This window comes from Octopus sinensis, linkage group LG29 (genome assembly GCF_006345805.1).
Source record: "Octopus sinensis linkage group LG29, ASM634580v1, whole genome shotgun sequence".
NCBI lineage: Eukaryota > Metazoa > Mollusca > Cephalopoda > Octopoda > Octopodidae > Octopus > Octopus sinensis.
The window spans coordinates 1700400-1721731 of NC_043025.1; the positions used below are offsets into that span (position 1 = coordinate 1700400).

The following is a 21332-nucleotide window of genomic DNA, read 5'->3' on the forward strand; positions in this document are numbered from 1 at the left end:
AACTGTGAAACAATGACGTATGTGATTGCTTCAGCTGCTAGACATCACAGCTAAATAAACCTTAAGATGTTAAAACAAACATATTTGATAATATGCTCTGAAGAACAAATTACAGTTATCACATCTAGAGGGCCTTTCATCTTAAGTCTGCGAGATTAAAGCAGATATCTACTTAAACAACAACAGTGCCCTTTCAGTAAACTTAGTCAAAATGTAAAACAAACTAAAACATTGTCTTTTACTCAACTGTTGACCCTTAAACAATAACATATTTTAATTCCTGGGTTCTAAAAGATACTAACTCTTTTGTGTCTTCTAATTTATCCATTCCACTGACCATGCTAGACTTGGTTGATATTTTATGAAAGTTCAGTAGTATTGACATCTTTAATAGAATCATTTTACAGCTAATCTATCAAAAGCCAGAGTGAAAGGAAAGTTTATACAAATTAGTTAAATATTATTCTAAACTCACCAACTGGCTGCCATCCAAATGCTAATTTCTTTGACACCCTCGCAAGAAGTTTTCCACTAAGAATTTGAGGATCTGAAATAAATATTCCAAGTTTTAGACTTTATAGTTAAATTTCTTTGTTAATAATCAATATTTTATTATTGTGAGACATTTCTATCATTTGTAGTATCCACTATGGGTTTGGTCAACATTTTATACTTTCTACTGTGGTACCATGTAATAACTCATACATTTTGGTCCACAACAAAACAGACTAACCTCTCTAATTTTCCTGTCTCTATTAACACATCATACATAATCTCACAACGTTGTAATTATTTCACTTATTATTTGATAATAGTTTTTCTTGTTTGTTGTTAACACAACTTTTCGGCTGATATAGTCTCCAGCCTTCTCCAGGTTTCCTGGAGAAATTTCAAATCTGGTTCTCATTCCTAAGGTATCTTTTTATTTAAATATCATTATTATTATTATTATATTATTATTATTATTATTATTATTATTATTATTATTATTATTATTATTATTCAGTAGTTTTATTTTTATAGCGTGCTTTCACTTCACTACCGAGCGCAGCTCTGTGTGCCTTGGGTATGTGCTGTGATTTGTTGTGATACTCTGATGGTTATTGTATGGAACGTGTTCTGCGTAGGATGTGTGCAGTGCCTAGTAGTGCAATTTTCTGTATGTTATATGTGTTTTTAAGTCCTGGTGTTTTTGTTATGTATTTGTCTGAATACTTTTTTATCATGCCTAATGCACCTACTATGATAGGAATTGTTTCTGTTTTTAGATTCAACATTCTGGTTACCTCTATTTTCAGGTCTTTGTATTTTGAAAGTTTCTCCATTTCTTTTAGAGACACGTTGTCATCTGCCGGTATTGATACATCAATTAGAAAGCATTTTTTTCTTCATGATCTCTGACAACTATATCTGGTCTGTTGGCCTTAATTTCTCTCTCTCTGTGTATCGGCATATCCCAGAGTATGGTTGCTTTCTCGATTACTCTCACCTTTTCTGGTGTGGGCCTATACCATCATTTTTCTGTTGTTATTCCATAATGTTGGCATAGCTTCCAGTGTATGTAGGTTCCAACTCTGTCATGTCTGTGAATATATTCCTTCTTAGCCAGGACTGGGCAGCCAGAGATAATATGATTTATTGTTTCTTGTCCATCTCCACATATTCTGCAGTTACTTGTTATATTTCTTTTCATTACATGTTTTTGGTAATTTCTGGTGGGGAGGCTTTGGTCTTGTGCTGCAATTAAAATCCTTCTGAACTGCTTTGAGTCCTGAGCTTCTCAACCATTGCTGGGATTTTTCTTTGTCTATTTCTTTTGCGTTTAGTTTAGTCCAGTATTTACCATGAAGGGGCTTTTCTTGCCATCGTTTTATCATGGTTCGTTGCTGTTCTATTTTTAGTTTGGATTTCATTTGTTTTATAGCTTTTGTTGTTTCTTCATATTCTTCCCCTTCTTCTTCATATTTATTAGGTGGTATGATTTCTTATTTGCATTTGTCAGCTTCCTTAAATACTGGGAACAGTTTTTTGTTTTGCTCGTGTTTTGCAGCTATTTCTATCACTTTTCCTTGCTTCTGAAGTAGATATTTTTGCAGTCGTATGGTGGTTATTTTATAGTAGTTTTCCAGCTGTATAAGGCCTCTACCACCTTCTATACGTTGTATATATAGTCTTTCTATGTCAGATTCTGGGTGATGCATCCTAGATCCTGTCATTATTATCTTGTTTTCCTATCTATTTTGGTCAGTTCATTTAGTGTCCAGTTAAGCATAATGTAGCTGTAACTTATAACTGGGACGGCTAAAGTGTTAATACCTATTATCTTGTATTTAGTATTGAGCTCTGTTATTAGTATTGATCTAACTCGTCTATAATATTCTTTTTTTATTTTCTCTTTTATTTGTGTGTGTTGTGTCTTATCTAGTTCATGGATTCCTAAGTATTTGTAAGTTTGGCTTTGGTCTAATTCTTTTATTTCATTGGTTTTATCTAGTGTGATGTTGCTACTCTTAACTAGCTTTCCTCTTTTCAGGGTTACTTTGGCGCATTTTTCTAATCCAAATTTCATATCTATTTCTTTGGTAAACCCATGAACTGTCTTTAATAGTGTTTCCAGCTGTTTGTCATTTGCAGCGTATAGTTTTAGGTCATCCATATATAAAAGGTGGCTGATCGTTTTGCCGTAACATTTATATCCGCATCCAGTTCTATTTAGCATATCAGATAGAGGTGACAGTGCCAAGCAGAAAAGGAGTGGAGAGAGCGTGTCTCCCAGGAATATTCCTCTTCTAATGGGGATGGCTTTGGTTTTCATGAGTCCCTCTTTTGTTTGGAGCTGTAGCACTGTTTGCCATTTATTGATAGAATGCCCTATGAATTTTATAATTGTTGGTTATTATTATTATTATATTATTATTATTATTATTATTATTATTATTATTATTATTATTATTATTATTATAACTATTATTATTATTATTATCATTATTATTATTATTATTATTATTATTATTATTATTATTATTATTATTATAATGCCCACGGGCATATGGCATAGTGGTGGTTAAGAGCAAGGGCTACTAACCCCAAGACTCCAAGTTCAGTTTCAGGCAGTGACCTAAATATTAATAATAATAGTAATAATAATAGTTATAATAATAATAATAATAATAATAATAATAATAATAATAATTATAATAATAATAAAAATTAAATTATAATAAAAATTAAATAATAATAATAATAATAATAATAATAATAATAATAATAATAATATAATAATAATATAATAATATAATAATAATAATATTAATAATAATAATAATAATAATAATAATAATAATAATAATAATAATAATAATAATAATAATAATGATGATGATGATGATGATGATAATAATAGTAACATCGAAAAATACTTTAGGAATGAGAACCTAGGGTTTGAAATTTTCCTAAGACACCTGATGAAGGCTGGAGGGTATATCAGCCGAAACGTTGTGTTAACAACAAAGAAGATGTAAATAATGTATATAATTCCTCATCTCTCAAATATAGAACTGTACATGAGAATTATTGTCAAGTATTTAAAAGGATATGATTTTTAAGTTATTAGAGAAAGAAATTAATTATAGATGGTTAGCTTCACCACAAGACAATCAAAATAGCATCAAAGGGCAATAGTGGAGCAAAGAATGATAGAAACACATGAGAATTATAACAAATATTTACCAGGGTACTGTCAATTTGGATAGGTGCTCCCTCAAATGGGTCAACATTTGGCAGACTCTCCTCCTCACCATTCATTCTCCACATTCAGCAGTATTTCATAATGGCATCTCCAAGCCTCTTTCTTTGCAGACTCATTAAATGCAGACACATTTCTCTCCTAAGACATCACAATTTTCTTTCACACACTGTTTTGCAATCCAAAACTCTTTAGTTCTTTGATCCTTATGATGCTGAACATTGGCAAACTTCTTCTTTTCTGCATCTCCCTTGGCTCTATATACCTGAATCCTAGCTTCACCGTTTGGCTATCTGATACAGTTCTCTGCTGCCCCACACTTCCTGGCCTTTGAAGCCTGTTTCTTTGCTCTAACGGCCATGTTTACAGTATTGCTCCACCACCACGTTACCCTAAGTCTGGATGGCACTTTGCATCAGCCACAGATTTGGTCTGTTGCGCTCAGCAAGCTGTCTCGCAGGAATTCCCGGTTGCCCTCTGTGTCACAAGTTTGTAACTTCACCTTCTCATCAAATTTCTCAAATAGGATGTTCCTAAATCTCTGACCATATGAAGGGTCGTTAAGCTTCCAAATCCTTCTTTTCCAGATTGGACTGCTTCTTGGCATCCAATCTAAAATGCGCTAATGACTAGTCTATGCTGGGCCGGGGGGAGTGCATTCTTCACCTGGGAGAGTCATTGTATTTAAGAGCAAACGGGAATTCCTGCCTGACAGCTTGCTGAGTGCAACAGACCAAATCTGTGGCTGATGCAAAGTGCCATCCAGACTTAGGGTAACGTGGTGGTGGAGCAATACTGTAAACATGGCCGTTAGAGCAAAGAAACAGGCTTCAAAGGCCAGGAAGTGTGGGGCAGCAGAGAACTGTATCAGATAGCCAAACGGTGAAGCTAGGATTCGGGTATATAGAGAGTCATCTGATTGATAAATTATCCGTTAGCTGGCTGGCTTCCCGAAGTTGGTGTTCCAGATCAAAAGGTTATTTGCATCACAGAACTCCAGTAGCCTTGTTCCCTCTTTGTTTCGGGAACCAATTCCATGGCCCCCGTGAACACTATGGAAGATACCAGATTGCTATCCACATGCCAATTGAAATCCTCAGCCACGAAGATGAGATCAATGTCACTCGTCTTTGAGGTAGTCTACAGAAGAATATCATAAATGTGATCCTTCTATTCATTTGGTAGGACTGCTTGTGGGGCCTAGGCAGAGATAATTGTAGCTATCCCATTCTGAAAGACTAGCCTGAGCTTAAGTACTCTTTCGCACACCCTGACTGCCTCTATGAACTTATCTACCCATTTCTCTACAGGAGGTATGCCCACAACCCCTATTCCATCACTGTTACCTTCCCAGAGGAGTTTATATCTATGTGTGTTGCCTTTGAAGACCCTGACTGAAACTTCTATTGTTCTTTGCTTCACTATTACACTTTGCTGCTTTTTTTGATTTTCTTGTGGTGAAGCTAGCCATTTCTTCCATTTCTTGTTCGTGATGTGTCCAAGTCTGCAAAGAAAGCGGCTTGGAGATGCCATTATGAAGGACTGCTGAACGTGGAGAATGAATGGAAGGAGGAGAGTCTGTCAAATATTGACTCAGTTGAGGGACCATCAATCCCAAATCAACAGTACACTGGTAGATAAAGCAACTAAAGTTATGAAGACAGGGAAAGCTGCTCCCCCACCAGGTATCGTTGCTGAGATGCTTAAAACATCTGACAGTGTGGGTTATAGCGTAGTCTCTTGTATTGTAATACAAATGGTTCATGAAGGAATCATACCCAATGACTGGTGTAGCAACACCATAGTCAACTGCTACAAAGGTAAAGGTGAGGTTTTAGGTAGAAATAACCACAAGGGTATCACATTGTTGGATAAGGGGTTGAAAGTTACAGAGAGAGTCATAGCCCAACTAATTAGGAAGAAAGTTAGTCTAGATAAGATGCAGTTTGGCTTTGTGCCATGGAGAAGCGCCACTGATGCTATATTTCTGGTAAGACAACTGCAGGAGAAATATTTAGCCAAAGATAAACCTCTGTGCTTGGGTTTTGTTGATTTTAAGAAAGCCATCGACACCGTCCCTTGATTCCTCATCTAGTGGTCAACAAGGAAACAAGAGATAGATGAGTGGTTGGTGAGAGCCGCACACACCTTGTACACGGATACTACCAGTAAGATGAGGGTGGACAACGGGTACAGTGAAGAATTGAGGGCACAGGTAGGGGTTAACCAAAGATCAGTACTTAGCCCCCTCTTGTTCATCATAGTCCCCAGGCAATAACAGAGGAATTCAAGACAGGCTGCCTCTGGGAGCTTCTCTATGATGAAGACCTTGCTCTTAAAGATGAATCACTACCTGAATTAGAGAAGTTCCTGGTATAGAATCAAAGGACCTTAGAGTTAAGCTAGAAAACAACCAACGTCATAGTAAGTAGGAGAGCAGAAAAATCACAAATCCCTTCAAGTAGATGGCCCTATTCAATCTGTAGAAAAGGTGCAGGTAGAAACCTCATAAGATGAACCCAGGGTAAGCTTTGAACACATAGAAAGTGCAGCAACATCAGAGGAAGGTAGATTAAAAGAAGGTGCACAGGTACAATAAACACTGAAAATGCACAGAATATTGACTCCATCAACTGCTAGGGGAACAAGCTAGAGGTTGTAGATAGCTTCCATTATCTAGACAACCAAGTTAGTAGTGGAGGTGGATGCTAAATGAGTGTAGCTGTGAGAATAAGATTAGGCTGGGCAAAGTTCAGAGAGCTCTTACCCCTGCTGGAAATAAAGGGCTTCTCTCTCAGAGTGAAAGGCAGATTATTTAATGCCTGTGTATGAACAGCCATGCTGCATGGCAGTGAAATATGGTCTGTGACAGCCGGGGACATGCATATGCTTGAGAGAAAGGAAGCCAGTATGCTTCACTGGATGTGCAATGTCAGTGTGCATACAAGACAGAGTGTAAACATCTTGAGAGAAAAGTTAGTCATAAGAGGAATCAGATGTGGTGTGGAGGAGAGACGACTGTGCTAGTATGGTCATGTCATACATATGGACGAGGACAGCTGTGTAAAGAATGCCCATCTCTAACTGTGGAGAGAACTGTGGAGACATAGGACAAAGTGGTGAAGCATGATTTTTGAACTTTGAGCCTCAAAGTGTTGGGCCTCACGGAGGCACAGTGGCTGAGCTCCTTTCGAGTATTTGGGCTCACAGAGGCAAAGTGGCTGAGGTCTTTTCAAGCACTGGAGCTCACAGTGGCAAAGTGGCTGAGTTCGAGTGTTGGACTTTTCAGAGGCAATGAATAAAACCTCTGGCATTATGTTATGCTTGAGAAGACCCATCAAGCCAAGCAAAATTGCAGTCGTGGCAGATACCACTGTCAGTCAAATTGGCACCCATGCCATGGTACGTAAATGCACCCCAGTGTCATGCAACTGGCACCCGTGCTGGTGACACGTAAAAGCACACGTTACACTGTTGGAGTGGTTGGCATTTGGAAGGGCATGCAACTGTAGAAAACCATGCCAAATGAAACTGGAGTCTGGTGCAGTCTGCATGCCAGCCCAATCAAACCAGCCAACCCATGCCAGCACGGACAACAGCAGTTAAGTGATGATGATAATGATGATAATATATTCTACCCTGAGATAATCTGGGTATACACCCTAACAAGAGATGATATATCAAACAACAGACTACTATAACTGATTGATATTTTCATAAGATGATAAATTATGAAGAAATTCTGGAGGATAATTTTGTAAAAATATGTTGTAATTATTTATGTCACATTCTACCAACTTTCACTGCCACACAAAACAACTGATTTAACAATCAGACTCTGTTGAAGTTTTGTCATTGAATCTCGTACTTTACCAAAGCCAAAACTGATGTTCTACTAAGTTCCATTGTTTTTAATTATCAGCTTTCCAAGTTGTTAATAAATCATTAACCGCCTCTAATTGGCTCATAATTCCACGTGGCTCAGCCTGTATCATTTACTGTTGTCATCTGCCACCTTTCATTCTTATCCTTTTTGTTATCCTTGTTTCCTTGTAACTTTCAGTCCCTGCATCGTGGCTGTCCTTCTGTCATCACTTCTTCCGTTCAAAATATGTCACCTCCTGAAAACAAACCTGAGTGGTTCTAGTGCTATGATCAAATGTCCCCAGTACATATCAGGTGGTGAATGAGAGGAGACACCATAATTTAGAGAGGAACGTTTAATATTGTTGAGAACAGGACAATCTTTCCAGAGTTTGTGCCACAATAAAGTGTGCCCTGGACCCTTTATGGACTGGTTAGTGTTAGGGTGGGCAGAAATTGAATAACAGCTGATTTAGACCATGATGTTTCATACAATATAGGGCTGGGCATGGAAAGCAGATAATAAATAATGAGGCTGATATCTATTGTAATGTATTTTGTAGCCAGAATCAATCATAGAGAGAGGTAGATAGATAGATAGATAGACAAATAGAGAGAGAGAGAGAGAGTGAGAGATACACTGGGTGTCTCAGCAGCAAACCAGCACCTTCTACTTGGATAAAGACAATGTTTTGTGGATGTAATGACGGATTTCTATCAATGACAAAATGACAGGTTGGTCACATTCGGGTTGCTTCATCGTAAGTCTGCCAGATTAAAAGAAGCATCTGGTTAAACAATAACGTATCAGTAAATTTAGAAAAAGTGTAAAACAAATGAAAATATTTTCATTAAATCACTTGTTTGCCCCTAAACAATAACGTATTTTACTTCTGTGTTCCAACAGACAATATCAGATCTATTGTATCTTCCAATTCATCCATATTACCAACAATGTTAAACCTCAGTGGTTATTTTAGGAAATTTCAGTAAATTCTATGCTTCAACCGAATTACTTTAGAGCTAATCTTTCCAAGGAAAATTAGGAATGAAACCTGCCCTCAATCAATCTGACAAATAAAAATACTCATGTAAAGGTAAGATTTACAGAAATCAATTAGGTACTGTTACTTACTGACTTGCTGTGATAAAATCTGTGAACTACGTGATACCTTCGGGGCCTTCTCCATAAATTCTGAAGCCTCTGAAAGAAATATTTCCAAATTTTGCCTTTTATAGTATACTTTCTTTATCTTTATTGATACTCTATATTTTATTATTGTGAGACATTTCTATCATCAATGATCAACTGCTGACCACTATAGTTTTGGTCACCATTTTTATATTTTCTTATGTGGTACCATGTAATATATCTCAATGTTTATGTTCATAACCAAATAGATTAATCTTCCTAAGTCTCCTGTCTCTATTAAAGCATCTTGCATAATCTAACACTTCCGTAATCATCTCATTTAATTATCACTAAATCAAACCGTTTTTCTCTTACTTTAGGCTTTTCCTTTTGTCATATCCATCAAATGACATTGTGCTCTCATCCCTAGACTTCACTTACCAACATTCCTCGCATCTGCTTAATTCCAGTATCGAACACGTTGGTCAGCTAAGATCTAGCCACAAACACATGGCACTCTACTTTAAGTAGAAATAGAATACACTTGTTCCGTTTGCTAAAGGTTGCTGCTGGTAATCTTTAATTTCATTTGTCCACTTCACAGCTTACCAGAATGCCATGAACTAGCTTTTCTTCAGGTGAGCAATGATTAGCTCTATGCAGCCTGAACAGACAAGTGGTAAGAGGTATTTTAAAACATTGTACACTTTCACAAAGCCTCATGAATTACATATAACTGTTTATACATACATTATTGCAGTGAAAATATCTGAAATGGTATGAAAGAACTGATTCTGAAGAATGTAGGATATCTCTATCAAAACTCAACTATACATCAAAGCTTCTCTTGCCTTTGATGGCCCCATTATTCATGGGGTGAGCTTTAATGGGGTGTGAACCTAGTTAACGAATTTGAGGACACAAAATTTAATATTTTAATTTTGTTGTTTACCACTACAATATGCATTCCTGTCTGAGACATCCTCACATCAAATCTCAGACTACTGTGTCTAATTGAGATCTTCATAAGATGATGAATCATGAAGAATTTCTGGAGGACAACAAAATATATGATTATTCATATCATATTTCATCGATTACCAACATTCACAGCCACGAAAATCAAACAGTCAGACTCTCTAATGTTGGTCCTTAAACTCTCAGTTGAGATTTTGTCAGTGAATCTCCTACTTTACAAAAGATAACACTGATGTTCTTGTACCATTGTCTTTAATCATCAGCGTCCCATGATACTAATAAATCATCAATCACCTCTAAACACTCTTAACTGACTGAATGTGTCTACTGATAGAACCTAGGAGACATACTGATATTTCAATTAGTCACCATTTATCTTACTTTATCATTCATTAGTCTGATGTTGCAAACTGCATCCTCTTGAAATGTAACAAGTCTTCTACTTGCATAAAGACAAAGTTTCACAGAGAAAGATGACTAGAACATCTTTTCTTGTAAGTCTGCCAGATAATGATAAACCTGGATCTACACATCATGGAGTAATTTATTCCATATCATGAAATCAATGAGGCAAACACAAATCACCAAAGAGTATTCTTACCGAATCCACTTTCGTTAATCGTAACTTGACACTGGGGACACTGTTTAGATGGACTTTTGCGACAGCAATCATTACATATTACAACATGTCCACAAGGGTGAACTCTCTCTGTGTCTTTATCACCTTTGCAAAAATGACATCTGTGGAATAAAATGCGAACACATCTCATCAATAACATTCGCTTAAAACACGTATTACATTGTGAGCATGTTTAGAGTATAGAACATAATGAGGTACTAGAGTACGTCACAAGTCCTTCTTGAAGGAATTACATATGCATTCCACTTACACAAACACACATGCATGTAAACACATATTGATAAATACATGTCTTCGAACTGATACGTTACAAAAATTGCGGATATCTGACGTAACATATATAAAAACAAAAAATCTTTACAAAATTGCACAAATACCCTGCATCCAAACCCGCCCCTAGTTAAAACTGAATCCAGGTTTATAGAGAAGGCCATGTTATCTGCCATGCATGATGTAATAATGTTTTTGGTGCATCTCAAGAAATCATTGATTTATAAACATTTTCTCTACAACTTGTCCACATCAAATGTGTTCCTCCAAAAACATGTTCTCTGCTTCATTAGATTGGATCAAAACCAAAATTAGTTAGATTAACCTTTTACTGAGGCATGTGCATACTGTCTAGCTTCTAATGAGGCAGAGTGTGACGAATATTTTGTTGAATCTATTTGCACGGGGGAAGTGCTTATTTACTAAGCTAAGAAACATCTTACTCGGGTTTTAACACTTAAAGAGAAATTGCAGAGTGTGGTATAGCAATCAACACAAACAATCAATCATGTGAATGTAATCAAAATAGAGTTCTTTGATTGTATTTTCTATTTCCTGACCTTCTTGCAATTGTTGTGTGGTCTTTGGTCAAAACACAGAATACCGTTTTGGGAAAATTAAAACCAAGCAAAATATATGAACATCATTATGTACAGAATAGAAAACTCACTGGTCAATCGCGACATTTTCAGTAAATACTGTCACCGGAAGTGGGAAAAGTGTTTTAATTTTTTCCTTTAAATTTGTATCCTTGATAAGATCCAGCGGCATCACATTCCGTTCGTTTCTGTGGTAAAAGTTGGCTCCATTGTCGGCCAGATAACAAGCCACTGCTAGACCTGAAGGCTTGCCTCCTTTGCTAAGCTGGAGCTTCTTGTAGTACTACAAATGGTGAAATATATGAAGGACAAGTGCATTATTACACAAATATAAACAAAATCATAACATCAAGTCAAATACAAGAAATATAATGGAAACTATGAATGTTAAAAATAACAGAGAACACACAGACTTATCCAAATATATCAACAATGTTTCCATAATTAATAAAGAAACATCTTTGGATGATGAAGGTGAAGTAAAAAAGTAAGAATTGGTGTCACGGTTGAGGAAACACACCAACATATTCTAGTTGATAAACTGTTGAAACTTTTAGTCTGACAGAAAATTCCAGTAATGGAGAGAGAAGGGCATTTGACTGCCAGAATAGCTTCTTTGTATCAAAGTGGACATTACCACAACACAAAGATGACCATCAAATGTCTGAAATACAGTCACAAATCTGTAGAGACCGTTACTCATGTGGGAATCAGTGAGTTGCTCCAAGTGCGTAAAATTTGACAGTAAATACTGTTAAATCTGCTGATGGTTAGATGTTGAGGTATTTGTATTTTCACACACACACACACACACACACACACACACACACACACACACACACACACACACACAAACATGTACGCAAAGCATTCAAACACTGAGATTTGAAATCAGATGTCACAACAGTTCATATCATCTGTGGATAAATTTTAAAATTGATAATATCACCACCAGTGACATAGGTGGATCGCAGACGCAATAGTATTAAATAGCTATGAATTAATAATTTGCACGAAGCGTTTGGATGCTTAAGAAGCATCCACCTGCTAGAAATAAGAGCTATAGTTTTCAATTTATACACCGTACCGCAACAAGATAACAGAGGAAAAGAGTATGCAAGGAAAACAGAAAGGATTAAAACATTTAACAGCACAAATAAAGATATTATGCAATTAGGGATATCCACAAACCAGGTTTGGGCTTTTGAGTATTTAAACCCTGAGCCTCATCAGTGTGGCCTACCGAATCATAATATATATATATGCATATATATATATATATATATATATATATATATATATATATATACATATATATAGTTTAACAATTAAGGATAATCTCTTAATAAGGGATCTTAACAAGAAATTATCGGGTAGCTAGCGTGAAAACCTCATAAAAGAAAAGAATTCGAAAATAATTTTTTTCTTTTGAACAAATTAATTATATCTATATTGTATAGAGGGCATTATTACACATAAATGCCTCACACTAGGAGGGACAAAGTCATTACTACCAAAATTATACTAATCAAACCCAAATGCAGTTTTTCAAAGCAAGACATTTAAAAAAATGAATTTAGTTCTGAACTAAATTCATTTTTTTAAATGTCTTGCTTTGAAAAACTGCATTTGGGTTTGATTAGTATAATTTTGGTAGTAATGACTTTGTCCCTCCTAGTGTGAGGCATTTATGTGTAATAATGCCCTCTATACAATATATATATATATATATATATATATATATATATATATATATATATTATATATATATATATATATATACGTATATATATATATATATGCGTGAGCGGAAAAGACCACCCGAAAGACCTCCACAACGGTGGAGTGACGATTTCATGAGGACGATTGGAATCACGTGGATGAGAAAGGCGCGATACAGAGAGGAGTGGACAGCGAGCTGTGACCAGCGGTGTCAAATGGACGCCTGACGGACTGGTCGGTCAAAGTGATCAAGTGATATATATACATACATACATGCATACATACTTACATACATATGAATATATATGTGTGTGTATGTATGGCAGTACATACCAAACTTAAGTACCGGAGCACACGCAAAGGACCCTGCTTTATTGTATCCAATCTCTAGTGTTCTAACATTCAATATTGTTATGACATGTCCACAAGAAGCCAGAGGATAAATGTTGTGTACAAGAAGTAAGACAGGGAGCTGTTTTTTCAGAATCCCTCATAGAATGGAATGAATGTATTTATCATGGCACTTGCATTATAAAGGTTGTCATCATTTCTCTCTGTTTCTCTTTCTATCTCTCATAAATAAATCCACACGTATATATATTTACAAATAATTCTAAAACTTACCTTATCGAAGACGGTTAAGGATTCATCCTCAGAATGGAACTCCTCTTTCCTCACCGCAAGGTGAAGACAATTGTTTCCGTTACCATCGACCACATTTACGTCTGCTCCTTTAGAAATGAATTCCTGCATTATTCTGAAGTTGCCGCAAGAGACAGCTTGAAGAAATGGTGTCATATTATCACAGTTTGTTATGTTCAATTTCACTGAATCCTTTGTCGAAGTAAAAATAGAGAATGAAAATTTACATGAAAACCAGGGTGTCATTACTGCCTTCTACTGGGTACTTGATCAAACCGATCACGTACATTTCATGTTTGTCAGTAAAGTTAGCCTTGCATAAGGTCCCTCTATAACTTATGGCTGTGTTTAAGAGACATGATAAATCTATTTAGATGTCATAAACAGATTGGTTCAGCCTAATCTATGTTTGTCCCTCGCTATAGTAAGTTTTAAGGGAGTTAAACTGCACTGAGCACAAGATTAATGGATTAAGCTTGGGAAAAAAGAACTATACGACTTTTTCTATACATTTGATGTTAATATATTAATAAGGGGCTCAGAATAGTTATATGTATATATATAGTTATATATATTCATAATTAATCAATATAGGGTGCCAAAAAAAATTTTGTAGAATTTTTTTGCCACCAGCGGCCTAGTGGGAAAAAATTAAATAGTCATAGACCATTTTTAAGTTCAAAATCAACAATCAAGGAACGGCCATAATAGGCCATTCACCCACTAGAAATAACAGCCAAAGCTTCAACCGCAAATAAAAGTCAATTCCGTAAACAGGAGAAAATTTAAAAAACATTTACCCTGTAATTTCTTATACGGTGCACCGTTTCGTCTGCTGTTTAATGGTAAACTAACCTGATTAAATTAAATCAAGCCAATCTTCCATAGTCACCCTATATTGATTAATTATGAATTTTCTGGTTAATTCCGTAATGGAATCGACGGCTTATATTTATTTGCTGCCGATAAATTTGGCGCGAGTGCGATGATTTGAAAATTTTAGGTCAGATATTAACTTGGCAGGGTCGGAAATGCCTCGTGTAAATATCTGTTCCGACTTGTGGCTATTTCTTACTGAAGAATCTGAGGGCCTATGGAAGATTGGCTTGATTTAATTTAATCAGGTTAGTTTACCATTAAACAGCAGACGAAACGGTGCACCGTATAAGAAATTACAGGGTAAATGTTTTTTAAATTTTCTCCTGTTTACGGAATTGACTTTTATTTGCGGTTGAAGCTTTGGCTGTTATTTCTAGTGGGTGAATGGCCTATTATGGCCGTTCCTTGATTGTTGATGTTGAACTTAAAAATGGTCTATGACTATTTAATTTTTTCCCACTAGGCCGCTGGTGGCAAAAAAATTCTACAAAATTTTTTTTGGCACCCTATATTGATTAATTATGAATTTTCTGGTTAATTCCGTAATGGAATCGACGGCTTATATTTATTTGCTGCCGATAAATTTGGCGCGAGTGCGATGATTTGAAAATTTTAGGTCAGATATTAACTTGGCAGGGTCGGAAATGCCTCGTGTAAATATCTGTTCCGACTTGTGGCTATTTCTTACTGAAGAATCTGAGAGCCTATGGAAGATTGGCTTGATTTAATTTAATCAGGTTAGTTTACCATTAAACAGCAGACGAAACGGTGCACCGTATAAGAAATTACAGGGTAAATGTTTTTTAAATTTTCTCCTGTTTACGGAATTGACTTTTATTTGCGGTTGAAGCTTTGGCTGTTATTTCTAGTGGTGAATGGCCTATTATGGCCGTTCCTTGATTGTTGATGTTGAACTTAAAAATGGTCTATGACTATTTAATTTTTTCCCACTAGGCCGCTGGTGGCAAAAAAATTCTACAAAATTTTTTTTGGCACCCTATATTGATTAATTATGAATTTTCTGGTTAATTCCGTAATGGAATCGACGGCTTATATTTATTTGCTGCCGATAAATTTGGCGCGAGTGCGATGATTTGAAAATTTTAGGTCAGATATTAACTTGGCAGGGTCGGAAATGCCTCGTGTAAATATCTGTTCCGACTTGTGGCTATTTCTTACTGAAGAATCTGAGGGCCTATGGAAGATTGGCTTGATTTAATTTAATCAGGTTAGTTTACCATTAAACAGCAGACGAAACGGTGCACCGTATAAGAAATTACAGGGTAAATGTTTTTTAAATTTTCTCCTGTTTACGGAATTGACTTTTATTTGCGGTTGAAGCTTTGGCTGTTATTTCTAGTGGGTGAATGGCCTATTATGGCCGTTCCTTGATTGTTGATGTTGAACTTAAAAATGGTCTATGACTATTTAATTTTTTCCCACTAGGCCGCTGGTGGCAAAAAAATTCTACAAAATTTTTTTTGGCACCCTATATTGATTAATTATGAATTTTCTGGTTAATTCCGTAATGGAATCGACGGCTTATATTTATTTGCTGCCGATAAATTTGGCGCGAGTGCGATGATTTGAAAATTTTAGGTCAGATATTAACTTGGCAGGGTCGGAAATGCTCGTGTAAATATCTGTTCCGACTTGTGGCTATTTCTTACTGAAGAATCTGAGAGCCTATGGAAGATTGGCTTGATTTAATTTAATCAGGTTAGTTTACCATTAAACAGCAGACGAAACGGTGCACCGTATAAGAAATTACAGGGTAAATGTTTTTTAAATTTTCTCCTGTTTACGGAATTGACTTTTATTTGCGGTTGAAGCTTTGGCTGTTATTTCTAGTGGGTGAATGGCCTATTATGGCCGTTCCTTGATTGTTGATGTTGAACTTAAAAATGGTCTATGACTATTTAATTTTTTCCCACTAGGCCGCTGGTGGCAAAAAAATTCTACAAAATTTTTTTTGGCACCCTATATTGATTAATTATGAATTTTCTGGTTAATTCCGTAATGGAATCGACGGCTTATATTTATTTGCTGCCGATAAATTGGCGCGAGTGCGATGATTTGAAAATTTTAGGTCAGATATTAACTTGGCAGGGTCGGAAATGCCTCGTGTAAATATCTGTTCCGACTTGTGGCTATTTCTTACTGAAGAATCTGAGGGCCTATGGAAGATTGGCTTGATTTAATTTAATCAGGTTAGTTTACCATTAAACAGCAGACGAAACGGTGCACCGTATAAGAAATTACAGGGTAAATGTTTTTTAAATTTTCTCCTGTTTACGGAATTGACATTTATTTGCGGTTGAAGCTTTGGCTGTTATTTCTAGTGGGTGAATGGCCTATTATGGCCGTTCCTTGATTGTTGATATAGTTATATATATATATATACATATATGTCAAGAAAATCGCACAGATATACACATGGTGTGTGTGTCTTGTTAGTTCATGGGCTGGTTGCATTTTTAGGTGTAAGAGAATATATTCTCAATGCGTCTCGCGTTTGAAACACCTGAACGTAAGTCATAAGCAATCAAGGCAACTCACACCATATGTACGTATGTATCTGTGGTATAGCTTTAAAGAGATTTGTTATGCCATGGTGGAATAATGTGAGAAGGTACAAAGTAAACTACAAAAGGAAAAGAGTGGACTGGGTGCCCCAGCACGAGTGCTTTTTCTTGGCACCAGCACCAGCAGGGTGACCAAATAACTTGTAAGACAAAGACTTCTCAGCTGAGGGAAAGAATGAAATTGAGGGAAGTGGCTGTGTACCAGGCAGGAGGTTTGACCATGATAGGTGGGAGTAGAGATAGTTCTCTTATTATAGAGGAAATACTTGGCTGCCCCAGTAGGACAAGGAAGGAAAAGGGAAGATGGGAGTTATGGAGAAAATAGAGAGACAGAATGAAAGAGGAAGAGAAATAGATGGTGGTGCAGATGCATTGCGGCCTACACTAGGTGAATGGTGGGAAAGTGGAGTATAAGTATTACAAATGAGATAGAGGTTGATGTAGCATAAGAGTGTGAGGGAAGATGATTAGAGATGGGGAGGAGGGGACTGTAGCAAATGATGGAGGGAGAAACTGGAGTGGCTGGGGAGGTGGGGGTATTGGTAGATAATGTGGGAGTATTGAGTGCAGATAGGCATGTGAGGTAGAGTGGAGGGGCCTGCAGCAGGTGATGATCACGGGTGGTGGGATGGGAAGTTGTTGGGAGGATGGGTCGTGAAGGTGTTTGGAGATTGTATGTAAGATAATTTCTCATAACTTTGTTCCACATCTTCCTGGATCAATCTCGCCCACAGTTTCGTTCCACAATAAGAGATCAGCGATTTTTATGCAACCGTCCTCATTCATACACATCACATGGCCGTGCAAACGCAGTCTTCTCTCTTGCACACAACGTCTGAGACGTCTTATACCCAAGTTTTCTCTTAAGTCTTTTACAGTTTGTAGTATACATGCACATACATACACACATACATACATACATACACACATACATACATACATGCATGCATACATACATACATACATACTTACATGAATACATACATACATACATACATACATACATACATGCATACATGTATACACATTTATATACACAAACACACATACAAATGATATCTCTTAAGGTATCGTAGCCAGTTGAAAACAGCGAGAGAAGTTTTAATTACAAGAGAACAAATTAATTCGTTTTAAATATGCAAACAATTCTTCAAATTAGTTTCTGACATTAATATATTCATCACTCATCAAATCTCAACAATTCTTCATTTTATTATATTTTTCATTGATGGAGAAGAACAATTGCTTGTTTGGTTCCTGTTCTTCAACTGGGTTTGGTACCAGATGGCATTCCATCTCAGCTATAATGAGATGGTTTTAACATACAGGTTGACAATTGTAATATATTTACCTATGCTGGTGTATTTAATGGATTTGAGGAGAAATATATTCATGTGAGGGTTTGTGTATTTATGTGTGTGTGTGTGATATATATACATATATATATCATCATTATCATCCTCATATCATCATTGTTTAACATCCGTTTTCTATGCTGCTAGCATGGTTTGGACATTTCGACTGGGGTCTGGGAAGCCAGGAGACTGCACCAGGCTCCATTCTGGTCTGGCAGTGTTTCTACAACTAATACCCTTCCTAATGCCAACCATTCCGTGAGTGTAGTGGGTCCTACGCATGTAGGCTAGCAACGGTCATGATCGAATGGTGATTTCCACCTTGACCGGCACGGAGCCAGTCAAGGTGGCACTGGCATCGGCCATGTTCAGAGAGTGCTTTTTGCATGCCACCGGCACGGGTATCGCAACTACAATTTCCATTTGATTTTCACTTTGATGTTGATGTACTTGACTCAACAGGTCTCCTCAACACAGCAAGTCACCCTACGATCCAAGGTACTTCTAAATGGGCTGCGGCTGGTTACACGAAACTGGTGTAGGATACAGCCATGAATTCATTTTATTTGCTGGGTATTCACAGTCATAGGATATCTCCAGAGGTCCCGGTCTTTCGTTATAGCCTCTGTGAGGCCCAACGTACGAAGGTCATGCTTGACCACCTCATCCTATGTCTTCCTGGGTCTACCTCTACCCCAGATTCCTTCAACTGTTTGGGCGTGGCATTTCTCTCAAGGCACTTATATTCTGTCGTGTGTGCACACTGACATTACACATCCAGCGGATCATGCTAGCTTCATTTCTTTCGAGCCTACACATGTCCTCCGCAATCATGGTCCATGTTTCACTGCCGTGAAGCATGGCAGTTCCCACACATGCGTTGTACTATCTACCTTTCACTCTGATTGAGAGGCCCTTTGTCACCCGTAGGGGTAGAGGCTTTCTAAACTTTGCCCAGGCTCGTCTTACTCTAGTGGTGACATTCTCAGAGCATCAACCCCCACTTCTAACGTGGTCACTTAGGTAGCGGTAGCTATAAACTACATCTAGTGTCTCCCCCTGGAGTGTGATAGAATCTGTTTTCTGAGCATATGTGGTGTTTATTGCACCTGTGCATCTGCTGCACACGAAAGCTATCTTCCCGGTTAATCTTCCTTTGATGTTGCTGCACCTCTTATATGTCCATAGCTTACACAGGGTACGTCTTATGGAGCTTCTACCTACACCTTTTCTACAGATCGAGCAGGGCCACCTACCTGAAGAGGTGCGTGGTGGGTTTCCCTTACTACTTGCTAGAACTCTAAGGATTTTTGATTCTAAACCTTGCTTCCACACCTGAAATTTCTTCCCTAGTTCTGGTAGTGATTCTGCTATTAAGGCCAGGTCATCACCATTCTTCACTATAGTCACTGCTAATACTAACCTTACTAACACTCTCTCTGTATAGGGCCTGTACAGCCCTTATTAGCCATTCGTCAATCTCCAGTTTCCTCATCGCCCACCAGATAAGGCTTTCTCCAAGTCCACAAAATCTAAGTATAGCAGTTTATCTTTGGCTAGGTATTTCACCTGCAGTTGTCAAACCAGGAATATAGCATCATTGGTGCTTCTACCCAGCACAAAACCAAACTGCTTCTCATCTAAGAAGACTCTCTCCCTGATGAGATGGGCTGATCTCCGTGACCTGATCCAGCAGTTTGATACCCCTGTAGTTATTTCTATCTAGAGCATCACCTTTACCCTTGTAGCAGTTGACTATGGTGCTGCTACGCCAGTCGTTGGGTATGTCTCCATTATGAACTACCTGGTTTACAATGCGGGTGACTAGGCCATAGCCCACACCACCAGATATTTTAAGCATCTCAGCAATGATTCCTGATGGATCGGGGCTTTTCGTGGCTCCATACCCTTAATTGCTTGATCTACTAGGGAGCTGTCTATTCGAATAGCTGGTCCCTCTAAGGGTCGACATTTCGCAGGCTTTTCTTCTCCCATTCATTCTCCACGTTCAGCAGTCTTTCATAATGGCTTCTCGAAGACTCTTTCTTTTCCGAATCGTTAAAAGCAAGTGCACCATCATCCATGCGGACGCATTTCTCTCCTGTGACATCACAATTTTCTCTCACCCACTGTCTTGCAATCCGAAGTACCTCAGTTCTTTGGTCCTCACGTCGCTGAATATTGGCAAACTTCCTCTTTATATATACATATATATATATATATAAAATATAAATTATAGATAAAACCATTATTATGCAACTTAAACAGTGATAGACATAAACCAAAACAATATTTTATGTGTTATTTATGTATTGGCTTATGTCAATCACTGTTTGAATTGCCTAATAGTGGTTTTATCTCTAATTCATATTTTATATATTTATATTGTGAAATTTGATTTAATACTAAATTGAATTTTTCCCTGTAAGTTTGGAATTATACTCCCTATACACCCCCACACACAAACACACACACATATATATATATATTTATATATATATATATATATATATATATATACACATTGTTGTCCCTCAATGCTGCTCCCTCCTCTCGAGAGGTCATGTTCAGCAAGTTACTTGGTACCCTCACAACTGCTGGTGCCACACACAAAAAAACACCCAGTAACACTCTGTATAGTGCCAATACCAAGAGTAGAGTTTGGTGCAGTCTTCTGACTTACCAGCTCCTATCAAAACGTCCAACCCATGCCAGCATGGAAAATGGACGTTGAATGATGATGATGTTGATGGTGGTGGTGGTGGTGGTTGTGGTGGTGATGGCGAATGGCAGACATAAAATGTGATATATTTGGATTAATTTCATCATAATCGTGTACATATTTTCTATAATCTAGCCATTAAAAATGGTATTGTCTGTGGTGGTGGTCAGCTGAACTGTCTCCACACCATTACCATTAC

At 37.2% G+C, this 21332-nt stretch overlaps 1 protein-coding gene across 1 annotated transcript in view; it reads right to left on the minus strand.

The window, feature by feature from the left end:
• The window catches only part of LOC115226190 (serine/threonine-protein phosphatase 6 regulatory ankyrin repeat subunit B-like), a 47595-nt gene that overhangs the window by 1355 nt on the left and 24908 nt on the right, over window positions 1–21332 (minus strand). The window contains exons 11-15 of the mRNA XM_036514945.1: window positions 13575–13784; window positions 11300–11511; window positions 10321–10460; window positions 8745–8813; window positions 476–547 (exon numbers count right to left, since the gene is read on the minus strand). Of these exons, the coding sequence (XP_036370838.1) occupies window positions 476–547; window positions 8745–8813; window positions 10321–10460; window positions 11300–11511; window positions 13575–13784 (703 nt within the window). The remainder of the gene's footprint in view (window positions 1–475; window positions 548–8744; window positions 8814–10320; window positions 10461–11299; window positions 11512–13574; window positions 13785–21332) is intronic.